Source organism: Haemaphysalis longicornis, unplaced genomic scaffold (assembly GCF_048455015.1).
Source record: "Haemaphysalis longicornis isolate Haplotype H1 unplaced genomic scaffold, Haemaphysalis longicornis Haplotype H1 scaffold_2, whole genome shotgun sequence".
Classification (NCBI taxonomy): Eukaryota; Metazoa; Arthropoda; class Arachnida; order Ixodida; family Ixodidae; genus Haemaphysalis; species Haemaphysalis longicornis.
The window spans coordinates 269,417,530-269,442,788 of NW_027526295.1; the positions used below are offsets into that span (position 1 = coordinate 269,417,530).

Consider the following 25,259-nt stretch of genomic DNA (forward strand, 5'->3'; position numbering starts at 1 on the left):
ACATTCAAGAGACAAGGGGAAATGACCGATCCTTGGGGCGTACCCATGTTCTCCAGCTTTATCGCATCCAATTCGCTTCCCCGAAAGCTAGGGTAGCTGTGAGGTCTGAGAGAAATTGGAAACGCAGTCGTACACCCTTTTTACGACACCGAGTTCCCTCAGTTTCGCGAGGATAATCGAGTGTTTGACGTTATCAAAGGCCTTTGTGAGGTGGAGCCCCAGGACGGTTCTAATGTCGAGCGGGGAGCAGTGCGTCTCGTCTATGACGTCGTATTTGAGCCGAAGCATCCCGCCTAACACAGAATGATTTGATCGGACGCCGATCATTCTGTGCCGAAAGAGACCGTTGTCCTTCATGTAGCTGTTCATCCCGTTGAGTACGACGCGTTCCGTTAACTTACGTACACAAGACGTGAGCGACATTGGTCTAAGATTTTCGAGCCGGAGTTTCTTGCCTAATTGGGGTATTATGACCACTTTTGGCGTTCCAATGGTCGGGTGCTTTACACTGCTTGCAGCACACGTTCACGTATAGGGTGAGGCTTCGAGTGAGTAGTCGCCCAGATTTCTGAGCCTATTATTCGTGATGCCATTTGGGCATTGGGTGGAGAGAGCTTGCTGGGCCAACATGGTTCCTCAGACTTCACTTCACAGGATGGATCGATCCAGGAGGTCGTTGTCCTGTCCTATATAGCCACGGGGGACCTCAAGTGCGGGGTCCCCAAAGTATCTATGTCTTAATTAGCTAGGTGTCGGAATCCTTAAAATTGTGTAAAAGTATTTTGAAGCTGCGGCTCCGTGTGCTGTCAGACAGCGGAGAATATTGCAGGTCTTTGAGAGTCCAATGTCGTGTTTCATGCGATACCACGTGTTGTGCCAATTTTGACCGGTTAGTTGTTTTGCGTATCTTTCGGAACCATGCACCAAGATGTTTTGAACCCAATGTCAGATTGTTAGGCTCGAACACGTTGCAATGAGTTACAAAAGCAGTAAAATATTTATTATTCCCCTTGGGAAGGGGGTTGCACTCTTCAGTAAAGGCCTTTTCATGGGTCGATTCTAACTGTGAGCATCCTCTGGTATTGTTAACAATGTCAATTCTCGGCACGAAATGCGGAAACAGGTCCGTTCAGCGCTTAACTATACCTTAGGTAGTGCACAAATGAAACGATCCGTAATCCTTCAGTACTACCGTAATGGATGACGCAAAGGTGGATGTTGAGTGTCAGATATTGTCCACCTCAACGCAACTTTGGAGTTTTTGCCCTAGCCTGTCCTTCGCCTTGTAGGACCTTATTACGCACAACCCTAATGTTAAGTACTTCATATTCAAAATTTAACTGCGCAAAAGACGGATACAAGAAAGGACACGGACGAGCGCAGGACACGCAGGACGAAAGGAGTCGGACTGCGCTCGTCCGTGTCCTTTCTTGTATCCGTCTTTCGCGCAGTTAAATTTTGAATATGAACCCCTTCCAACTCGCCCAGCTGTCTCTCATTCTAATGTTGAGTAGTTGAATAATACCCTAATATCCGAAACTGATGGCGGGAACCCTTGTGCACACGAATTCGGTGTACTAGACTTCGTTTATGGATCGGCTGTGCTGAGTGTGTTGTTGCGGAACGCAGGCTTGAGAAGCGCACACAGCGACGACGCGCATTAGTGTTTTCCCGCAATACATGTAAGGCGAAGACAACTTCCCGCAACTTCCCGTAATACATGTAAGGGGATGTAAGGCGAAGGCCACTTCAAGAACTGCACCATGCGAGTTCATATGCGCCTCGCACCTCGCAGGTAACTTGGAGAATGCGGCGTGACCAGAACCCTCTTGCGCATGCGCGGGCTTGCCGCGGCGGCTTCTGACGGTGTCTGACTCATGGCGTTTGCGACTCTGCGAGAGTGCTTTCGCTTGCGCCTGCTTGACTCTGCTTCTAACGTGTCGGCGCTTGTTTTGGTCCTGAAATTGGAGACTATAAATAGGCTATCTTTTTAACGAGAGCCAGTGGGTCTTTGCTCTCCGCGGAGAACGTTTCTCTGCCCGTTAGCGTTGTCAGGCTTTTGGCACACCAGTGTGCTGTTTCCTGTACCATCACTTCTCTCTACTCACCATGCATTAAACAAGTGAGGCTTTGGCTCTTCGTCATCCGAAACGAGAAAACTCTCCTGCAAACGGCTCGCCAGGCCCGCTACGTCGACATGACGGATAGCCGTACTCTTACGCCTTTGCCCATGTAACAGCTTGTAGATGTACACCGTCTGAACCGAGTTTGATTGGAGTATCATTCTGGCCAAAGACTTGGCGTTCAGAGCACCCGAAGTCTACACTATCTATTTAAAATATGTTTAATAACATTTTTTATGAGGTGGTCAGGAATAAATAGTATCGTATACATAAAGGGCGTCCACAAGCGCTTCGCTTCCCTGATACTGGACAATTAGTCCAGTCCATTTGACGATCAGTCAAGGAGCTCTCAGGTATACCCTATGTAATTCACATTTTCATACCCCCTCCAACCTCTGAAGTGTCTATGTGGATCCGCCTCTACTCTGGCTGCTAATAAAAGGGCTGCTCTCCATAAACGATGCAAAGCTGCGACGATAAATGATTTTAATGCGCAACCAGGCATTAGAGAACCGTTATTCAAACTTTTGTGATTGAGCGTATGTGTGAGCAGACCCTTTCGTCCTTGCCGTAAAACAACGCAGTTAACGACCACAGGAGACGGGTTGCAGTACCGGCGCACCTGTTGGTGATTTTGAGTCACGTTGCAAATGATTGAAAATATCGTGAGGGAGGGAAACGTACTGCATTACACGACAATATACTTTGTTATAAACTATATAATTTACGTTATTTTTATCCCGCAATACAGTAACTTCTGGTTTACTTACCTGAGCCTGAGCAGACAAAATTTGAGGATTACTATTCCATGCAACAATTAACAACGTTGGCGTTCCACTAGGATCCATAATAGACAATATTTTATTTCGAAATTTTAATAATCACTTTCCTAACTGCATTACTTCTCAGTTATTTACTTGAGCACTATCTCATACAACAATTAAATGCCCAATTTTATTTCTAGTTTTTGTTAATGACCTATTTAACTGCATAATATTGCCAACCATTAATATGTTATGCGTAGACGAGACAAGTTACTTCCACTTTGTCTGCAAACTTGAATGTCTCCACTTCCCAGCCTAATCATGACCTCCATAACGTTATTACATCATGTATCGTGCACAAATTATCTTTTAATCTACAAAAAATCATCGTATCGTTTTAAATTACCAAACTCAATCGGATGAAATAAATCTCTGGTTTACAATAACACACATGCCATATATGGGTTGCGTGACTGTATTTCTTGGGTGTTAAAATCAACTGCTTACTGAAATTAACTCTTCACATTACCACATTAGGAAGATAAACTGCATCCGTCCTTTTAAAGACACACTAAAATCCCGCCGTTTGGTGACAAAAGAATGATTACGTTGAACTACGCTTTCATAAACACTTATTTCAATTCTAGAGCGGTTGTTTGATAGCTATGTAACTCACATGCAGCATCATAAATTCAAAAAATCATTTCGAATCATAACACAAGTTTTTTCAATGCTCACGTAGCGCCGCTCTTGCCGCAATATAATTAACTTGAGAATTTTGGCATATTTGCTAAGTAAAACTCCTACTCACCTAAACAAATTGTCGACAAGGTTCTTACAGCGATCACGCCGGCTCTCGAACATAGGCCACCCGCTACTATTGGACATGTTTGCTACGTGGCCGCCATGTCAGCCGATAAGTGAACCCAGTAGACAGTAGCGCCGAAACAGCTGTTTATTGGGAAACTTCACAAAACATACGTGTAAGTCAGTGCTTCCAAAACACTTCAAGAGAATCCCACCCTTACATTTCATTAAATGCCGAAGAATGGACAACACCTGCGCTCAGTGTGCCAAGGCAGGGTGCATGCTGGCTTGCTGGCTTCTATAAGCTTCTTTATTGCTTTAGAGTCAGTCGAGATCTTCATTTCTGCATGATAATAGCCTTATCAAGCCTGGTGTTCTTGTCCCAAAACAATACTTTATAGCTGACCAATTTAGCTTCTAAAAGAAGAAATACAGGGGGGGTGGCGCTTCTTGGAATAAAAGAACAAATTTTAGAAAGCATTGAGATGAAAGTACTCTCTCTCGGCATATTTCTTGGTTAAAAAAAACATTTCATATAGACTTCTGCATGATGTCCTTTTAAGGAAGCTTTCATAAAGTGGAGTTAGAGGTGTCGCATGCTAACTGATTAAAAGTTGCTTAACATCCAGGCCTCAGTACAGACAAATGAATGGTAATAAATCGTGCACCAAGTACACTCCTTATGGACCGAGATCGATTCTGGGTCGAGTTGTTTCTCTTGTATATTAAGGACATTTCATATCTGCAGGGCACAGAAAAAAGTACGTTAACGATACAAACGTGTTCTTCTGTGGTATGCATATTCTTGACCTCTAAAAAAAAGCGAATGACTGGTTGGTAAATTAAGGTGTTTGGCTAAGATTAAAAGGGCAACAATTAAATGTAGATAAAAAAAATATCTGGTATTCAGGCCAAAGCGAACAAAAATTCCTACAAACCTGAAGTTCAACTTTAATGACGAGGATATTTTGAAGCTAAAACGGAAGATTGGGCGAGTTGGTAAGTATTCATAGTAACAGCGTTAACAACACGAGACAAAGAGAAGAGGGCACAAACACAGCGCTGTGTTTGTGCCCTCTTCTCTTTGTCTCATGTTGTTAGCGCTGTTACTATGAGGATATTTTACAGTGGGAAATAATTTGCTTCTTTCGTGTAACAATTCATGAAAACCTTTCATGGACACCACACATACCTTGCCTTAGAACAGACCTTGTTCGAGCAGTGGGTGCACTGCACCGACTAAGATACTTACTGCCTGCCTGCGAGTGTAAAACGTCAAGTTTACTTCGCGCTTTTTCACTCTCTGCTAAATAATTGCTTTCTAGTATGGCCTACCACAGCGCAAACGACCCTAAATAACCTTGCGCTGTACAGCACACATTAACAAATCAGAAATATTACCAGTACAGCTACTTTACATACAAAAATTAATCCTGGAAGTGAGCCAGTGTAATCCTGATCAAATATTTGAATTGAATTCACGTGTACATCGTAGCCCTCAGGAATTGAGAACGTGCTTGGTAGAAAACTGTCGTTCTCAAACAGGATATGGTAATCAAAGGTTAATATGGCAGGTGCCCCACCTCCTCAATCAATACCCTTATATTCTGGATCTCATTCGACGTAGTAGCTCTAACAAAGTAAACAATGTAATGGAAGAAAAAATTCCCCCGCATTTCCCCGAGGGGGAGAATGTGAAAGTGCGAATGCACGGTTGTCGGCCCGCTTGCGGCGCTTGCGCTCGGCCCCCGCAGCCCACCGCCTCGCCGCCTTCTCTTCCATCTCTTCCATCGGGTTTGTAGTATCACGTGTACACCACGCAGTTATCAAGCCGCTATAACGCCGCTGAGTCGCCAACGCACGCCGCTGACGACGTAGTTTGAATGCGTTAAAGATATAAGGCGCGTCACTAACACTGACATCAGCGTCGCGTCCGTGGCTTGGTCGGTAGAGCGTCGCGCTGCGGCCGCAAAGTCCTCGGATCGAAACCTGGCGCCGGATGCTGTTTCTTTTTTAAATATAGAGGAGCACTGCGGACGCCGCCGCCGCCGCCGCCGCCGCCGGTGGATGGTTTGGGGTCGCTTATAAAGTGCATTCGCACTTAAAATTGTTGATGCAAATAAAAATTACCGGTGACAGTAGTTGTTAATGCCCTAATTTTTGTCACTTCTCACTGCCTGAATGATGTGTTCATTATGAGATTTCTTTTTCTTGTTTTGCTGGTTCCCAAATCAGATCTGTTTTTATTTTTTGTTCTGATATGATTACGCTTGTGTGCACTGTTTTCAATTTATTTTGACGAACGCATGCAGCTCGCTTTTTTTCCCTCTCTCTCTAGTTTGCGCCGAAATATTTGTTCCTTACTTAAGAGAGAGAGAGAGAGAAAAAAAATGCTCTTTAATGTGAACTGGTGAGGTCAGTCTTGCTAGGGACAAGGCTTGCTACACCAGATGGGGGGTGACTACGTTGATGAGTGGTGCATATCAGACATCAGGGTTACAGCAGGAAGAAGACAAACATGAAGCGTTAAAAAAAATGAAAAAAAGGGCAAGAAAAACAAGAGATTGCTGCCAACAGAGTCCGGACAAAAAAAAATACAATTGAAAAGAAAATCGTTAATGGAAACGCTGAAACAAAATGAAAAGTAAACGACGGGAAAAAAAAAAAGTAACAACACCAACCCAAGAAAAATAGATGAACGCCACAGTGCGAAAGAGAAGATATCGTGACACACTTGCTTACTTAATAAGAATTCGTATCCGAACCTGGTTATGTATAGGTACTGATATCCGGAACAACATTTCGACAAATGCCACAAATATAAAGAATGGGCCGACCTAGCACATCTGCTATGGGCCTGCCTGCAGGCGGCTACACCCATGCACAGAATAACTCAGGTGGAGCAATGTGAGACCGTGTTGCTCAACTCCGATCCAGCGGATCAATCTGGGCCGGCCAGCTGCCCGAGGACGCCGCTCTAGCCCGAGGGCTCTTGGCCGACGCCTAGGATCACCAGCCTCTCCCAATAAAGTTATTTCTCTTTCTACCTCTCATTCTGATCCCGCTGCTTCCCTGATGTTTACGGGTGGCCAGGTCCCTTCAGGCATTTCTTGTGCTTTGGCCATGCCACCCAATACAGTTTGAATTGAATTGCCATAAAATAAATGGGTGAAATACCAACAACAACAACAACTTTTGTAGAACGTCTACATTTTTCTTCCGGGGGAACTGGTAAGATCTTAGAACACAATGACCCAGAAGCCATTAGGACAAATGCATTAAAAACATAAAACTGCGCCCAAATACTCCGAAGCAGGGTAGGGAAAACACGAGCCTACGGTCATGACAGAAAATTCTGAAAACTCAAGTCGCAGGCACAATCAACTACCTTACTTGGCAACTCACTCGACGTACTACCAGTTTAAAGGAAAGATGTACTGTAGTAAATGTAGATACAATATTTCGTGAAATGTACAGCCATGGTCTTATCTCTTACGTACCAAAGGTGGAGCGAGCAAGAATGGGCCAGTATCAATGCCATGTTTTAAAATAGACAAAAAACTGTTTAATATGTCGCCTAATATTGGGTAAAAATACCAACAAACACTAACACAATCTAGAACACGAAGCCAAAATGAACTACAATGTCCGATCATTATTTCTTTGTGAATTTCACTTCACTGCTTTCATTTCGAGCACGTACGAGGCGGGGATGGCACATAAAAAGCATAGTTTTGAGAAATTTTCGAGCTCTTCATACATTTGCTGAAGACCTTGTCGCTATGAAAGCATGAAATGTCGGAACTGTAATTTATTTTTTTACAGTGCTAACAGCTCAAATTTGGAATGCATTCTAAGTTTTATCATTGACGAGGTAAAACACATGCGTGAAGCAATTAAATAGCTTTGATTACGTGAGAGCTGGCGAAAACGCAACCACTCTTCAGGCCGTGAAGAAAAATGTTCGAAGGTAGCGTACGGTGAGTAGCAGCAACGCCTTGTCCTTGGGGACGTCATATCGGATACAATTCTGCGAAAGCACGGAAATCATTCTATCAGTACACTCCTGCGTTTATCTGGGCGGAGCGCAGCGGGGCTCCGATCGCCGCAACAGACGTGTACGGCATTAAACGCCTCCAGGTACGGAGTGTGTTTCAATAATTTTCACTGTCCCCCTGAAAACCAACCACAGCATATTTCGTATCAAGACTGCATTTAGGTGCATCTACGCCGATTTGCTTCATCTGGCAACCAGGAAAAAAACAAATTCTACCGGTTTTAAATTAGCCGCCAGGCGCTGCAATGCCATTTTGCAGCCTGTCAATTTGCATCAAGTCACTCTGCTGGCACTACAAAGTGACTTGAACAGAGGCGCCGCAATCAAAAAGACCAAATATGAGAGGTTTCAGACGGTCCCCATAAAATACTCGCTTATTGTTGAACAATAACGTCACAGAGGCAAAAAATATTCCCAGTCTTTCCGACACATCAGTTTTCTTTGCTTGAGCGAATGTTTTCTTCCTTCCGTTTTTACATTCAGTGGAAGAGAACTGATTTGTGGTACAAGCAGAATCACATAAAAAATATCGGAGGTGCCCTTTAATAATTCATTTCCCAGTGTAAGACAGCAATATTTCACACCTCACAAATTATCAGTGAGGCATATTCTGCCACATCATTGTATAATAAACCAAAGCCGTGTGATGTCTTCATTGTCGCTGGATGTAGCCGAGAACAAGTAGATACGTAAGAATATAAACTACCTGGGTGCTTTTATGTGCATTGTGAATACGACCTGATCATCTTTTTGTCCGCAGTTATCTTGATTACGTATTCTGCCTTCTGCGACGGTGATGACGCAGGTTCCAGCTGCCTTGTGGCAGCGTAAGAAACTTCCAAGCAAGACGGCAACAGCGTCTGGTTAGCATATGCGCGGCAGAAGCGGGACCTACTGATCATGCGCAATAGTCAATCGAGGATCCCGCGAGTATACACATTAGGCCAGTTTGCTGACTGCGTCATCTGAGGACTTAGTGTCTACATTGCAGGCACACCTACAGACAGCCATGGCTGATGTGGCTGCCGCGCAGAATCCACTACAGTTAAACCTGGATGTAACGAACCTCTATATAACGAAATCCTGGATTTAACGAAGTTTTTCAATTCCAATTGCCAGCACCATCGAAACGCATGTGTTCGCCACCTCTATGTAACGAAGGTATTGCGGCGGTTAAGCTTGATGTAACGAATTCGCTACGCTGATGAGCCATTTTTTTCGCACTTTTTGTAAAAAATCGGCTGGAGAAATGCACTAATTTAGCGATCTTCGCCCGCACCGTGAACTACGGTGCGTTTTCAGTGTCAATGCGGCATCGGTTAGGTGCTAGGTTTGCCTGTGGACATGTAATCCCGAGTCTCCACTGCTATCGGTGGTGTCGGTTCGGGATTGATGAGTCCTGGTGCCAGAAAACGATGTTTTGCCTTTTCAAGACAAGCTGGCGATTTTGAATAGCGTCTCTCCCGGCGAGAAAGAAGAACGCCGCCGCCAGGTACGGTATCGCAGCTAGCACCCTTTTCACAATTATGAGTGCGGAAAAGAACATCAAGTTCCCGGAAAGGCGCACTTTCAGCAGAAGTTGGGACCCTGAAACGGGTTAAGGCACCCACAATTGTCCAAAGGCATAACTGATACATAAGCTACGTTTATGAATACGGGGGTAAGTGACATTGCTTCTTTGGAGTTCCGTGTAGTGGCTAAGTTTGTGGGAAAGGGAGCAGACGCAAATCACGTGGTGTTTCACTGTGAAATAATTCCTTAAGAGTTAGTTCACAATCATTGATGTCTAGAATTTTTGTTTCGTTTCTGCTTCATTGCACGTGAGCCTTAACTCTAAACCTGCATGTAACGAATACCTGGATGTAACAAAAATTGCGAATTTTTGTCAACTTTGTTATATCCAGGTTTAACTGTATTTGTAGTGTCCATGACCCCGTGTGTATAGTACGCATGACTGATTGAACATGAGGTTTAACGCGCCGGCGCTGCACAGGCGATGAGGCGCGCCGTAGTGGAGGGCTGACAATTAATTTTGACAACCTGGGTACTTTAACGGGCGCCGAAATCTGGAACACGTACACTGGCGGTTTCGCTTTCCGCCTCCATCAGAAAAGATAGTACGTATTTCGCTGCACAGTGCGCTCGTGAAACCCCCACAGCCGTCTCTTGTGAGGCCCTTACGCCTACACTTCCGGTGTTACTGGCTACGGTGAAAGACAGCATTGAGCAAGTGCTACCTGAACACTCTGCGCTTATCGTAATGCAAATCCGAAGCTGGGACTTACCGAAACGTCGTCGACCAATGTATCCACCGATCTCGACAGCTCCTCTCCAAGGAGTTCCTGCGAAAGGTCGCATCCGGCCTCTTAACTTATCTACAGTGCGACAACCCCAAAGGTGTGAAAAAATAAATAAAATTACAGCATACCAAAGTACCCCGAACGTGTCGAGGAAGACGCGGCCTGTTCCGTTTCAGCGAAGCTTTGCCAATGGAGACAGATAAAAAACCTAATCGCGACAAGCGTTTATAGTCTTGTGTGTCGAAGTAAAGCATTCCTTTGACCTCAAGAATATTTCCGACAAGAATGTCCCTTCGAGTCATTTTAACGTCGTTCGTTCACTCCCACCATCAGCCCAGGGTTTCTTCACTCGCATATTCATTTGCTCGCGAACAAAACGCCTGCAAAGCTTGCTATAATGCAGAACTAGCGCTGCTTGCGTTTAGCTACTTCGGCATCATTTAAATCACCACGTCCAAGAAAGAAGCAGAACACATTTGTGAGAACCCATCGGATTTATAGAGTTTGGTTTATGACCCCACGTACATAGAGATACAGTTACGCATTTTTTTATCGTTACCCACCTCATTAGACAGTTCTAGCATAGTATCACCATGTTTGCGTTACCGTTTACCGGGTTTGCGGGAGTCGACTGCGCATGCGTGAGAGTTACCGCGAACGGTAACTTACAGGCACCGGCTTCACCGTCGCCAACGAGCTTCCTGAGCAGACGAAGTGTACCCGCGTATTGATTACAGCAAATGCAGTGCGCTCGGCGCTTTATGCTTGTTACAGCCGATAAAAGTAATCTTACTTTATACTGTTTATTACATTTTTCTTGCTAAATAATGGTGAGGACAACGACACGACCATTTTTCTCAGATGGGCAAGCAAAATGGCCGCCCCTACTCGTGCTCAGCCAATCCAAAAAACGTTGGCTAAGCCTTGTCCACCTTAAATAGTTCAGATAAGTTTCTATGCTCGCAAAGTGCTTTTACGCCTCCAAAATTGTGCTAGGCAAGGTAGTGTAGGTTACTGAGTAATTACTGCAACATGTTTTACTCAGTTCTTGCCTAAATATTTACCGCAGGGGAATATTCTACTTTACCTTGAAAATGGCGCCACCGACACGTTTTGATGAATTGAGCCACCGCTGTCGCCGCTAGGCTCATGCCACCAGCCACCCCGCCCTCTTAACTGCCTTGTACAATAAAGTTTTTCTCTCTCTCTACAAGTGATGGCTACGGTATTCTCAAAACAACAGCAGTTATTGTGAACGCTTCACCCGAAAAGTGAAACATTCAAGCTGCTTCCAACGAAAGCAAACATCCCTTCCAGTGCCTTTGATCCACGCTGCAACGTCTCTGGCCCCTCCACAGATAGTCGGCAAGCAACAGGATAACCCCCCGGGGACGTCCTCTGCGTCGGATCCCGCTCACCGGCCGCTAGGCCTAGCGCCTCAGTCGCAGTCCATTTGGCGGGTACGGCACCGCTCAGCTATGTCACACATGTCAGCGCAACTGGCGGCGACCCTCGCTGCTACAGATACGACTACGCACCCGACGCTAGAGGATTTTCCACCAATGGAGGTAACGCCACCGTTCCCGCGACCTCCGGCTGAGCCCGCCAGTTTATCGCAGCGTCCATGTGACCAGGGGGTACCCCAAGTCATTACTGTCGACTCAACTTCACCTGCGACCAAGCGGGCGTGTTCCTCGGACACAGACCAGCCACATCAGCGGTCGGAGAGCGCAGTGCACACCAGCAGCCGCTCCTCCCCGTGCAGCGACCGCCGCTCCGCAGAGCTTTATAGCGGCAGCCTTCTCCTCTACGTACAAGGTCGCCATCAAACCTCGAGAGTGCTTTAACATCCTGTCTCTTCCAACGAAGTTACTACAACAGACTCTCGACAGCTGCCTGGAAACCTCTGGCTTTACTGGCTACGCCTACCCCAGTTGCACCAACACTATATCGGTGTGGGTGCCTTCTCTAGAGGCTGTCCAGTGGCTATGCTTCCAACACCGTATTCCTCTCGCGGCTGAAAAGCAGCTTCCTGTACAAATGTACCTGCTGTCGGGAAGTGACATCCGGTGATATGTCGTTTCTGGTGTAGACGCGGGAGAGGATCCCGAAGTCCTCCGTGCCAGCCTCCGGTGTGCCACTCACCAGGAGCTTCTTGCCCGCTACATGGGCTCTGGCCGCACGTGCCTCGTTACTCTGCGTGGTCCGCTAGAGTCACCGGAACGACTTTTGCACAATGGTTGCGTACTTCGGCCCCGCCTGTGTAATGCCGGAGTGGTGCACTGTTACCGTTGCTTTCGTCAGGGACACATGAGCACTTCGTGCCCCTCCGCGGCATTAGAGCCACCGGCTACCTCTGAATCGGAACCACCAGTTTCCCCATCGGCCGCACCGCCAAAGGTCACGTTTCGATGCGGTCTGTGTCCTAGCGATGACCATGACATTACGGACAAGAAATGTCCTACGAAATGCAAAGCTGCGCTTGCTAAACGACGAGCGTGGCGACGCCGGTCTGAGCCCAGGGGAATCCATACGTCCAACCGCTTCGAGTGTTTGGCGGAGGATAACGAAGACGCTATGGAGGAAGTAACTGCAGAGCCTGCTTTTTACACACAGCCCTCGAACCGTGATGTGCTCCGTCGCTCCAGCCACCGCCAGAATAAGCACAACAAAACTGGGAAGGCATCTCCATTTACGGACGAGCTAGTGGAGGTGGACCAACAGTTGGCTGTGCTGCAAGCCGAGGTCACAAGGCTCAGCCAGCGCCGTGCTCGGCTAATTCGCCGGTCACAACGTCAGCCGCCAGAACAACCAAGCCATTCCAGTCAGCCCCGTCTCTCACCACCGAGCCTGTACCAGCAAAAGCCAGTCCGTTCCATCCTCACCCACCAAGAGCTCCTTCTGTTTGTGGTGCAGCAGCTACAGAACTTGTTGTCTGTGTTAGCAGCCAAACTTCGCTAGACCCACTTTTAATATGCCTGACCCAGAATATATTGTACAGTGGAACTGCCGGGGGCTCACAACAAAGGTTGGTGAGCTTCGTGAACGTCTTTGCCTAGGCAAACTTCAAGCTTGGGCGTTCCTGCTCCAAGAGACGAATGGTTTACCTGGCCTCCCCAATTTTAGAGCCTATGCTACGCCTTCCATACCTGATGGGCGTTGTGGCTCCACCACGTACACATCAGGCAAAGCCGCAATTTATGTGCACATGGCGTATCCCCAAACTTCGATTTTACTAGAAGCATGGCACTCGGCTTGGCAAGAAGTGGTTGCGGTAAAGGTGCAACTGCCCAGGTGCGCAATAATTCTTGTATCGTGTTATGCGCGGCCTCAAGGCTAACATCGCTGTGCCGTTCGAACGCTGGCTGTCCCATACTTGTAACTGGCGACTTCAATGCGCCCCATTGCGATTGGGGATACCCTACCTCAAGTGAACGCGGACGCATGTTACTTGAACATTTCAACGATGCTCAATTCGCACTAATAAATGATATAGCATGTCCTACACGTCGATACACTCATCCCCGGATGCCGCCCTACTCACCCGACTTAACCTGGTGGCTACAGTGGTATCTTGGCAGCGAGAGGCTGACTGCTGGGGTAGTGATCATCACACTATCAGGCTTGGCATTGCCCCGAACTCGACGCGTCGGCTTCGGCGAAGCTGCACTCTAGTAAACTGGGATGAGTTCCGGTGTAACATCAATGCAACCATGACGGCTCCCAGCATAGACCCCTACACTGTGATTAAAAAAGCTCTGAGCAGTGCCAGGCGTAGGACGTGGTTAGAGGAGTCCCGGCCAAAGCCTGACCTCCGACTTTTGCAGCTGTGGGCCCAGCGCAAACAGGCTGAAGTGGCTGCCTCGCGAGATCCCTCGTGTGCGCCGGCTCGAATGCGTTTGCAACGCTTGACCGCTGCTGCCAGACGACATGAGAAGTGTCTTTCACGGCAACGATGGCTTAGCTGGTGCGAGTCACTCGGCCCTTCGTCCACCACATCGTCTATTTGGCGCACTTTTCGGGCAATGGAATCAGGCGGCCGCACTCCGGATGCAGAAGCCAGTGCGTGCCTGGCATCAGGCAAGAACCCGGACCAATTTGCCTTCGATGTGATTCGCGCCTTGTACCTTGCATTTGACATCCTCCCGGCTAGCAACCCGTGCCAGTTCCCTCTACAGCGCTACGTCGGTGCCTCTCCGTCTGATGATGCAGTCTGTGGAATACAATCAGCTTTCACCATGGCAGAGTTCCTGGCTGCGATAGACCAGGCGAAACTTCGGTCATCTCCCGGCCCAGATGGCGTTACCTATGAGGTTTATAAAAACCTCGACGATCCGGCCCTGAGCCGTCTCCTCGACTCCATCAATGAGGTGTGGCTCTCGGGCCAAATACCAGAGTCATGGCTCCGGGCAGATATCGTCCCTATACCAAAGCCAGGCAAACCACCCGAGCATCTCCTCAATTTGCGCCCAATCGAATTAATGTGCAACTTGTGGAAACTGTTGGAGCTAATGCTGGCTACGCGACTTCAGTGGAGGATGGACACTTACCAGTGGTACCACCCGGCACAGATTGGGTTCAAACCTCGTCTGGGGACAGAGGATGGACTTGAGCACTTATCATCAATGGAGCAACTTGGCGGCCGATCTCACAAAGTGCGGACGTTGCTTTCCATGGACATTCACAAGGCATATGACAACGTCAGCCACAGCGCTATCCTGGACGTTCTCCAAAGCCTACTTGTCCCAGGAAAGGTCGGATCTTTCATCCGGATCTTCTTGACTAAAAGATCATTTTCCGTACGGATTCGTGGAACTAGTTATGGGCATTTTATGGCTGTCCGTGGAGTGCCTCAGAGGTCGGTGATTTCACCCTTCCTCTTTAATGTAGTTATGCTTCCGCTTGCCTGGTATCTTGGCTCCATATCAGACCTACACCTTCTGGTGTACACGGACGATATTACAGTATGGACTGTCCACCCAGACCTGTCTCGGTAAGCCGCCAGCCTGCAACAAGCTTTAACGGACACACAGAAATGGTGTGAATACGCTGGTCTCTCGCTTTCAGTCGAAAAGACAGCCATTCTGTCCGTGGCCAATGCTTGGGGCCGTCGTAGACTGGAGATGTCACCGATCTCGCTACAACTTTCCGGCCAGCCGGTGCGCACTGCCACCTCTCTTCGCGTGCTGGGATTGGAAATTTCATCGTCAGGGTTATGGGGTCGCCTTACTCGCTCAGCCTGGCAAGCGGGCTTCGCCTAGCGGCTCCCGCGCGAGAAACGTAGCGATCCCAACCCGCGGCGCGCTGGACAGCGGCCACGGCGGGTTCGGGCGAAAACGGAGATCTGAACTCTATGAAACAGATTTATTAAATGTACAAAAACACACTAAAATGTACAAAAACACACTGGCTGATATTATTATGCTAACATAAGAAAATAGAAAAGGTCGGTCAGGCTTACCCGGGCTGGGGGCGCTCCAACAAAGAACAAAGGGTCGATGGAGCGGGGGTGGCCTACGTCTGTTTCCTTCCGTGGTCAGGACCCGAGAGAGCGTCCCCGCGGGTTTTTTGGCGGAAAACAGAAGACGACACCACCCCCCACTTCCTCCGCTCCCTCGACGGACAGCAGCGCGCCCCGCGGGCTACGCGGCGCACGGGAAAACCAAACAGCCGTGTCTCGCCACCCGCCGCTCAGGCGCGCCGCGACACCGGTCGCGAGAGCGGGACCTCCTTGGAGGAATGCGGGAATAATTCAGCATTCCCACAGGGTAAGCTGCCTTGTGGCTTCGATCTGCCCGCCAACAAGCAGGTCGAATTATACACCTTATCCGACGCATTTCACAAAAGTCTGGAGGCTCCTGTTTCAAAATGGCCCGACTTTTGGTGTGATCAATACTTCAGTCTCGACTTGTATATCAGGCTCAATTCCAGCATGTGACCCAAGCGGAGTGGGCCCGACTTGAAGCAATTAATAGAGCTGCAATGCGGACGATCACCTGCCTCCCTCAAATAACGCCTATACCAACTCTTCAGGCCGAAGCTCAACTTAACACCCTGGATGAGCTTGTACATCAACGCCGCTCCGCACGCCGGAACAAACTAAATTTTGTTCCGGAGGCAGCGGCATTGGCGATTTACATGGGCCGCTCTCTACTCGCCTTACCAGCCCATCCTGTAGCTAGGCCGCCATGGCTGTACCATCAAGTGACCGACAACCGGCCTCTCATTCGACTCCACAGTCGGTCGATGGGAAACGCAGACGATCAATCCGCGGGCGTGCCATTACCAGCGACTGCGAACCTGCCCAAGTTTGTAGAGGCATTTGTGGACGCTAGGGCCCAAGACAGCGTTTTAACTACAGCGATCGTATGCCCCTCTCATCCAGAAGCAAACCGAAAATATGCTTATGGAACACTCCGCACCTGGCCTTCTGTGCTGGCGGAGCTTACAGCCATCCAGGACGGACTGCAAGCTCTACTATCGGCACTTCTTGAAGCTCCTGGAAGTTTTACGGCACAAATTTACACGGACTCGACGGCGGCTATACGGGATTTGCGACGTGTAGCCTCCAACTCGTCTGTCTCAAGAGACATTCATGACCTGCTGGACACGTGCCCCTGCCCTATCCGACTGTCGTAGATACGGCGTAATATAATCACCGCTCATATTGCGGCGGATAGTTTCTGTCACGTTACGTCGGTTCCACGGCCCCTGCCCTTGCTGACAACTGACCCACATGACCAATTTGTCCAACTAAAGGAAGATCTGCGTCGCGCCACACGTGCTCTCATCCCACCGTGTGGAACAGACTTTCCCAGTGGGCTCGTTCGCTGGGAGGAGGTCCTGCTGCGTAGACTACGAGTTGGGGTGGCCCTCTCTCCTGCGGTAACCCGGGCGTGGCCACCGCGATACCATGCCCCGTTTTCCACGACCTGCCCCTTCTGTACGGCTCCTGCAAAGACGCCGACACCAACCACCTGCTATGGACGTGCCCTTCCCTGAGTGCAGCGAGATCCCGACACCTTCGCGGCACAGGCCTGCATACGGGGAGACCCCCCGATCTTCAGCGATGGCTGTGGGGGCCCCACCACCGCTGTCTTCTGGACTTCCTCCGGGAAACGGGTGCAACGTGTACCTCTAGGACTTTATACCAAAGGTCATACTATCGCAATTAAAAAAAATAGATATGAGCAACCAAAATGCGTGATTTGCTTTGGGACTAATTCATGAGATGTCGCTACCTGCGCCACGATGGCCGGAATACGCAAACCACAAACGGTGTGCTGTAACGTGTCCTACCGTTTTCAGAGGTAAACGGGAACTCCGGCTTCCGGTAACACGGTAAACGGCAACGATATGCTAAAACTCTCCATTATTTCGTGATAGGGATGTTAGGATGTACTGATTGCGTGGAGTGAGCTGGTAATCTCTCGATGTTCTTTTTTTCTTACATTTAAAAATGATTGCTTGGTGTGCCACCCTGCGCTCTTTTACAGCGGACTTGCATCAGGCTAGGTTTCCATACATTTTTTAATGTCCTCACATCAATACTCCCCGAGGTTCCACGTGTCTTTAAACCGCCTGGAGATCCATAGCGTGAGGAATCCCACAACACGCGTTTTAACTCGCCAGCACCGAAGTAGAACGAGAAGCGGTGCAACGCGTAGGAGCCACATGGAAGCCATTACAAAACATACAGCGGAAGCGGGTTACGAAGAAAACCGCGTCACGTAGCAAGGCGACAAAGCCCTTCAGAAACGGTGGGCGGAAGCAAACCGCCTCAGGTACTCGATTGGACATTAACGGGTTCGCATCCAGAACCCTTAAGAAGTACTGAGGCGTCCTCGAACTGTCCTCGGACCGGGGGTTAGTACCGATGACACTTTGCTGTGATTGTGTTCGGATACTTCAATGTGGGCGTGTCGGTACTGAAAAGGTTTACGCTCGCCTTTCGTGTGGGAGACATTTGGCTTGAAATGCTACACTGATCCCACCCAACCGCCCTTACCAGCATTAATAGATCGATTTGACGTTACCGAAGAACGTGTTTGCAGTTGCGAGCATGCTCTTTATTGGATGTCATAGTGACAACAAAGCCATTGAGACCGTCGTTACTGGGTGGCAGTGACTTTACAGCCCCGCTGGTGATCCACATTCACAGGGCGGAATTGCCTTGAATTTTTTTCCTTTGTCTCAGTTGAAAATTATCCACTACAGAAAACAAAGCAACAAGTTCGCAGTTTTATAACGAATATACCTGACACGGTAATACAAATTTTTTGCCATATTTGTTTTGTTCTCATAACATTAGTGCCAAAATTTCAATTTTCATACAAAATATTGTCAGTAATGTAGGAAGGGAATGAAATATTCTCATAAATCCTTGCTGATAAAAAGAAGTGGTGGTGCCTTTTTTTTGCGATTTGCAGTTTTTGTTATTTCGGACAGGTAGAGAGAAATAGTATAATAAATGGCAGCAAAATCGTATTAACGCAAAGCTTTAGCCCTGCGTATCAGAACTATAATAAATCTGTAAACCCGCAGATAAACCCAAACCCAATGGTGAGTTTACCGGATTCGAAACTGCTATCCACTTGCCAAAATTTCCAAGACACTCCACAATATTATTCCGGAAGTCTTGGAGTTCCTGAAAGACAGGTAGCAAGAGCTGCACGACCCAACGCTAGGCAAAACACAGGTACGCATTTATTTAGAAAGTGGAAAAGAAGTGGACTGGGGATATTTTGAACTCATTTGGGAGTTCACCAGCATAGAACCCTGTCCGGGGGAAGGGGAGAGGGAGAAATAAAGGGTATAGGTGAGAACAAATGGGGACAGAGGAGGAGGGAGAGAAAGAAGGAGATAAAGAAGGCGTAAGGCTGGCCGGCAGGCATTGATCTACAACCGTTTGATGAGGTCGGTGTCCTCGAGGAAGGCCAGGACAAGCCGGAACAATCGCGCGGCAAAATACACATCCGAAGGCGTAGAAGGGGCGCAGAGAATTGGAGAAGGGGGACTTAATGGGAGATGTACGATCACGGACTAGTATACTGCCGCGAACCATGCATTGTTTTTTCTTCACTCACGTCCTGTTACCAGCGCTTGGCCTCGCCCGTCTATGTTATCCTGTGTTTTCAGGTCACTATTCGCGTTTAATTAGCAATGTTCCCTAAATTAAGCTGTTTCCAGAAACAAGAACACTCAAGATAGATGCTTGAGACGAAATGCCGCGACATTCGAATCACCGACGCTCGACGGTGCATGTCACTTTGTTGACCGCTTCTTCGCCGCATGTGTTTTCTCGTTTATTGCGGAGCACACGTTCGTTCCAAGAAACGTTAAGTACAACGAGAGCTTTGATTCGTCCTTCACTGAGTGACAATGTACTCCCGTTTACACAGTCCCCGTTTACCCAAAAGGGGGAAAAGGGTCGTGCATGTCTAACAAACTTTTTTCTTCTTCACCCTCTCTTTTAAAGTTACAATCCCCGACTCGCTCGTACTAAGAATACGGGGTTGAAGGGGGGCCTGAAGAAATTGTTAGCTGCGTAATTATAAACCCAAATACCCCTTTTTTATGCAGTTTGCTCCTTCCTTTTTTAAAAGCTCCGTTGTAGCTCGCAGAATGACGACATGGTATCTGACTACACGGTAAATATATTTTGTCACTTACAAAGCATCAAGAAATACAACATACGCACGCGGGGTATTTGTCAAGAAATATTCGTCCAGTTAGTTGCCATATGCACGTTTCCATCTCGTCAAAGGCTCCGAAGTGGTACGGCATCTACTAGCAAACTTTGAGCACATGCCAAATACTTTGAATTTGCGCCAAACAAAACTCCCTAGTGGCCTGGTGGTGTGAAGGCGTACCGCGTGAAATTACGTCGTTTCAAAGTGTAATTACAATATTATAAAGTATTTACGAAATCAAAGGTTCAAATTCTGCGGCGAACAAGGACTTTCCTTGTTTTTTTTTTGCAAATAAACGGAACTGTCTTGGCTAGACCTAAATACGACTATTAACTGTTTTAACGAGCGTGGCCTCGAGCCTGCCAGCTTAATACTATGTTCGTTCAACAACTTGACGGTTAAAAGGGGTGCCTGTTCGCTAGTGCAGCCTCTCGCTGCCGGAGCGGCAAGCAAGGCCGGGGTCGTGTGATGGCTTTCTACTCGCAGCCTCTGAGCGTCGAACGGTATACATTTCAGCGAGTTCGCGTAAAAAGCAGTGGCAATTTGCTTACCTTCTTTGCGTCGACATAAGAGTAGCAAAGATGCGCTATTGCGCAGGTGTTCGAGAAAACCTTCAAACAAGGAAGAGGTGGAAGATTTTATTAAAAGAGAAGAACTACTTCAATGCAAGTTCTTCGTTACGTTAGAAACGTATATTTTTTTTTTTTGCAGCCAACTTAATCCAAACATGTATTCGAAGAGGGCGAAAATGCTAAATACCCTTTCGCCTAAGCCCCCCAAAACCGTCAGGTACTTCTATACAGCTGCGATTGGCGAAATAGGGCGAGATGTCATTCAGAGCGAATTATTTTACATGAATGGAGTTAAGAGACGCGTCAGTGTGGCGTAAATGATATCTTACGTGGGTAAGTGGATATGGCATTGTGCTGCCGAGCACAAGGACGTGGGTTCAACTCCCGGCCGCGGCGGCTACTTTTCTGATGGAGGCGAAAAGCAAAAACGCCCGTGCGTTCAAATTTCGACCCACGTTCAAGATCCCCAGGTGGTCAAAATTAATAGGGAGCCCTCCACTACGGCATGCCTCATCGCCCGTGTAGTGTCAGCGCGTTAAACCCCACAAGCAATCAAATGACATCCCACAGTGCGATCTATGACGAGCCCCAAATGCAAATTTATCTGCACGTACACATGACGCGGCGCATCCTCGTTCTGGTCCTCATTCTCATCGCTTTGGGCTCTTAACTGGCGGGGGAACACAACTAAGAGCGGGTTCGTATTCCTGCTTACACGAGAGGCAGTGGTGACTGAGCTGACAGCGGCACAAACCGACCTCCACGGCTAGGGCGATGGCAGTGTCGTGCTAGCTCCCGTCAGAGAGAGAGAGAGAGAGAGAGAGAGAGAGAGAGAGAGAGAGAGAGAGAGAGAGAGAGAGAGAGAGAGAGAGAGAGAGAGAGAGAGAGAGATACCTTTCTGGTAAGTAACGCAGGCAACCCCGGTAAACCCTTGGGTGCCGCCATGTATGGGCTTGAACTTACCTTGTGCAATGCCCTAGGCGTCAATTTGTATTTCAGGGCCAGTTTGCGTCCACACTTGGCCAACAGCCGGGCTCCTATGGACGCGCTCTGCGTCGATTTCACTACGCCTGCAACAAGCCCCTGGGTTACGCTGGGGATAACATGAGGGAGACGCGGACGACATCCAGAGCTAACAACACTGCGTGAAACAATGTTGGAAGGAGCCATCTGATAAATAATACGTTCCGATTAAGCAAAGCTTTGGCAATAGAGAGAGATAAAAAACTTAATGGCGACAAGCGTTTGCAGTCTTGTATAGTGGTTCCACAGTAGTGGTTCTACAGTAATGGTTCCACAAAGAAATAGAATAGGGACACACGCACACGCACACAAGACACAGTGTGTCCACCAGCTTTTGTGCATTGTTCCGACTTTGTCGTCGATGGTGCCAGGGTGCCCACTGAGCCACTGGGGAAAAGAAAGGTTAGGCTAAGCGATAACGAAGTTCCTTGCTTATATCAAAGAGAAAAAAATAAACGTCATAGCTGCGTTTTCGCGTGTTCTATCTTATTTTTGTTTTCCTAAGGTCGCTTCACAACATCAATCCGGAGAAACTGTGGCAGAACCAAATGCGCTCAAATGGCCCGTTTGCTTCAAATGGAGCGAAAGGGCAACAAATAAAGAAAAACCTGCGGAATATTTACGCTACTGCGTAGAATGTCCGCTACTCGGGAAGGCCCTCCCCCCTGCTGAGGACCTGCTTAAGTAATATCCCCAGGGTGGCACCACAAATGCCATCGTGCCAATTCGCCTATATCCCTTTGAAGCGTCGTGGGCTAGCCTCCACGACGGTGGGCTCCACGACGGTGGGCTAGCCTCCACGACGGCTAGCCTCCAAACGGTGGGCTAGCCTCCACGACGGGGCCCTTGGCTTCGTTGGGCTCGCGCGTGGAGGATCTGACGACATCGACTCTTTTGCTTCCAGGTTACCATGCGTTACGAAGACGACGCCTATAACGATTGTTTTTATTAGCTCATTGTCTAATCAAGTACGGCGCTAAAGAGGACTACGTAGAAGGTGTCCAACCACTTAACACAAGACAAGGCTAACCGGGCGAGTTGCAAAATTACTAAGGTCAATAGCTAATCCTAGCTGTCCGCAATCAGAGCGAAATAATAAGTGCAGCAGAACTACGTGCGCTTTTTGGTAGAGAAAGGTTAGGTGTTAGGAAAACCTGAGTGGGAGCAGGCACATCCTTTATCACTAGCCTCTTTAGTATAGGCGTGCTGTCGGGCCACGAACTGTTGCAGAAGGGAAGCTTTGCATGTCAGTCATGGAGCGACCCGCAAGCGCATAGACTGGCTCCAGAAATGCACAAAAATCACACAATGCCATGGTTTTATTTAGGAGGATGCCATGCAGCCCAAGAACTGCAAAGAATGTTGGAAGCACATGAGTGCAGTTCAAGTTTAGCAGAACCGAAACTAGTTGCGTGAATGCGCTTACATGTTCTCTTACGTGCACGAGACTGTGAACTGGAAAAATCTCTTTTGATCGTAAACAGTGGAAGTGGCTCAAAATAGGTACTCTTTCGCTCTGCGGTGTTTGTCTATTCCTTTTTCTTGGGTTGGGGTTCTTCCCTTTTCTCGCACCGCTTACTTCGTATTTTGATTGGGAGTTTACATTAACAATTTCCTTATCAAATTTATTTTTATGTCCAAACTTTGTTAGCAGAATTTCTTTGTATGTCGTTTTTAACGTTTCTTGTTTGCCCACTTGCTTCTGTACCCGTAATGTCCAACGTTCACCACTCGTCACTGTAGTCATTCCCCATCTGGCGTAGCAAGCCTTGTCACTAGCAGGGCTGACCTCACCAATTCACTTCAAACAGCCCGCCTTCTCTGTTTCTCGTCACTCACTTTTTTTATTTAATCTTCCGCGGGAAACCTCATCTTGTAGGTCAAGCCCTCTGGCTGTTGTTAATGGTTTCGACGTGGTTTGCACCATCGGCGGTTATTTAAAGGAGCCATGAAGACCAAATACAAGTTTGTTTTATCCGAAAGATTTCGTGTTTTACAGTGCCCCAGAACTTGTCCGGATACAAACAATGCTTTATCCACTGAGAAATTAATCAATTTAACTTAAAATATTGATTTTCCCGCTAAATCGTGTGGTGTTGTGGTCTACAATGACATCACAGGAACCGACCGCGCTGCAGCCTAGGGTGCCTTTATTCACGCGTCCGCCGTACAGGGTGGAGACAGGTATACCCTGGCACCGCCATTTTGGGTCACTCGCTCGCCGCTGAAGCAAGTCGTTGTATCAAAACCACGCTAAAATTATCCCCGCAACGCGGTTTACTGGGGAAGTTTGAATCATTTTATCTGTTTCGCGTTTTTTCGTCTCGTGGGAAACGAAAAGAACAACGCGTTCAGCACGTTGACCCAATTGCGCCAGCCCGGGACCATTCAAAGGGTGTTTCAGCCCTTTACGGCGGTGCTGGCATAGAGGTACCCTGCGGCGGCGCTCGCGCGTTTGTTTACGTTACTGAACCTATATGGGGCCACCATACCGCGGAAAGCCGTATTTAAACCTGGCTTGTTTTTGTTTTGGGAGAAAATAATCGTCTCGCGAAACATAGTGCTCGCTCGACAAATATGGTGACGTAAGACACCGTTGCGTGCGTCAATCGGCCAGTGTCGTCTGAGACAACCCCAAAGCACCTCAGTGCTGTGCAGCTAAACCAAGCATAGTTCGCGCAGTACGAACAGCAGTACACATAGTACATCTATGTTTACTGTGCCTTCGTAACTTCCACTGTTTGTCCCACCATTCTTATAGCTTTAAAAAGAATGTGCCTTACATTTAAGCACAAATAGCTCGTTCTGCAAGCCTATTAGCTCAGCCTAATTAGCGTTCGCTTTTGGCGGCCTCCGCCAACCGCAGAGCAGGCTGGTATGACATCATTGGTTCGGTTGCGGGAAATGAGTGAGTGGGTCGCATGGCCATTCCCCTTTTTTCCTCATTACATAGCTCATTTGAGCGAAGTTTACGTTAAAACTGGTGTCAGTTAGATTCTAACGAGGGCGTATTTTGAATGAACCAAACTTGTGTTTTGTTTTCATGGCTTCTTTGACGGGCACCGAACGCCACGTACGGAAGCGTTTTCGTAATGCACACATCCCAGCCAAGATCATACGCGCAACGGGTAAGCATCGAAGGAATCTTGGCGCAGAATACCGCAGCTATGCCTTGAAAATGAACGCCTGTAACCACGCCATCTTACTTTTAGGGACGAAGCACAGGCCCGTGGTCTTGCCGTAAACGCCCTCAAGCGGCAGGACGAAGGTGGCACAAAGAGAAAAGATGCAGAGCAGATCTAAAAACGCCATGCTCTAAAATGCAGCCTTCGACGAGCTCGGCGGTGACATGGTGGCATAAATGGCTCCGTCTCCTTATTCTGGTTTGAGTGCACCGGCCTCGTGATTCTGGAATGCTCCCCTCCACTGCCCTGCTGGGTTTCCTCCTTGCCTGTCATGAACGGCGCTCGCGTAGTGTCAGCTGTAGCGTCAATTCAGGGCCCCTGGCGTATCTGCACCATACAGATGACACCACCGTCGAGGATGCTCCCGGCAGTTTAGCATGTTCTGAACTAAGAAGAAAGACTTTCTGATAAATGACGAGTGCTAGGTCGTTATTCATGAACCTCAGTGGCATTAAAACGGCATACAACCCTGCCCGCACGTATGTGCCTTTGCCTTTATTAAGGCGGCCACAAAGCTGAGCAAACACAGAGATGTTAGTTTTTTTTATTTCACCGTGACTGTTAATCGCTGTTCGCAGCGTTGGGAGCCGGTGGCTGTGAGACTAGCTAGGTCATGCGGACGAGGTCACGTGGAGACAAGCAGCATGGAGGCGCGTTGTCTGCTGAGCGGACAACGATCATCGTGTTTGTACAACGGGTATGCATAGTTCCTCTTGTTTGCTTTGTGTAGTCACCA

The 25,259-nt window shown here is 48.1% G+C and overlaps 1 protein-coding gene across 1 annotated transcript; it reads right to left on the reverse strand.

The window, feature by feature from the left end:
* Positions 1–4,801: 4,801 nt before the first annotated feature.
* LOC144167780 (uncharacterized) lies at positions 4,802–24,958 on the reverse strand. Its single transcript, XM_077696959.1, has 6 exons — positions 24,545–24,958; positions 21,279–21,385; positions 20,295–20,354; positions 18,624–18,698; positions 10,037–10,093; positions 4,802–7,724 (listed from the first exon to the last, which is right to left on the reverse strand). The coding sequence occupies exons 1-6, from the start codon at positions 24,648–24,650 to the stop codon at positions 7,638–7,640; spliced, it is 492 nt and encodes a 163-aa protein (XP_077553085.1). The 5' UTR covers positions 24,651–24,958; the 3' UTR covers positions 4,802–7,637.
* Between the last annotated feature and the right edge of the window lie 301 nt (positions 24,959–25,259).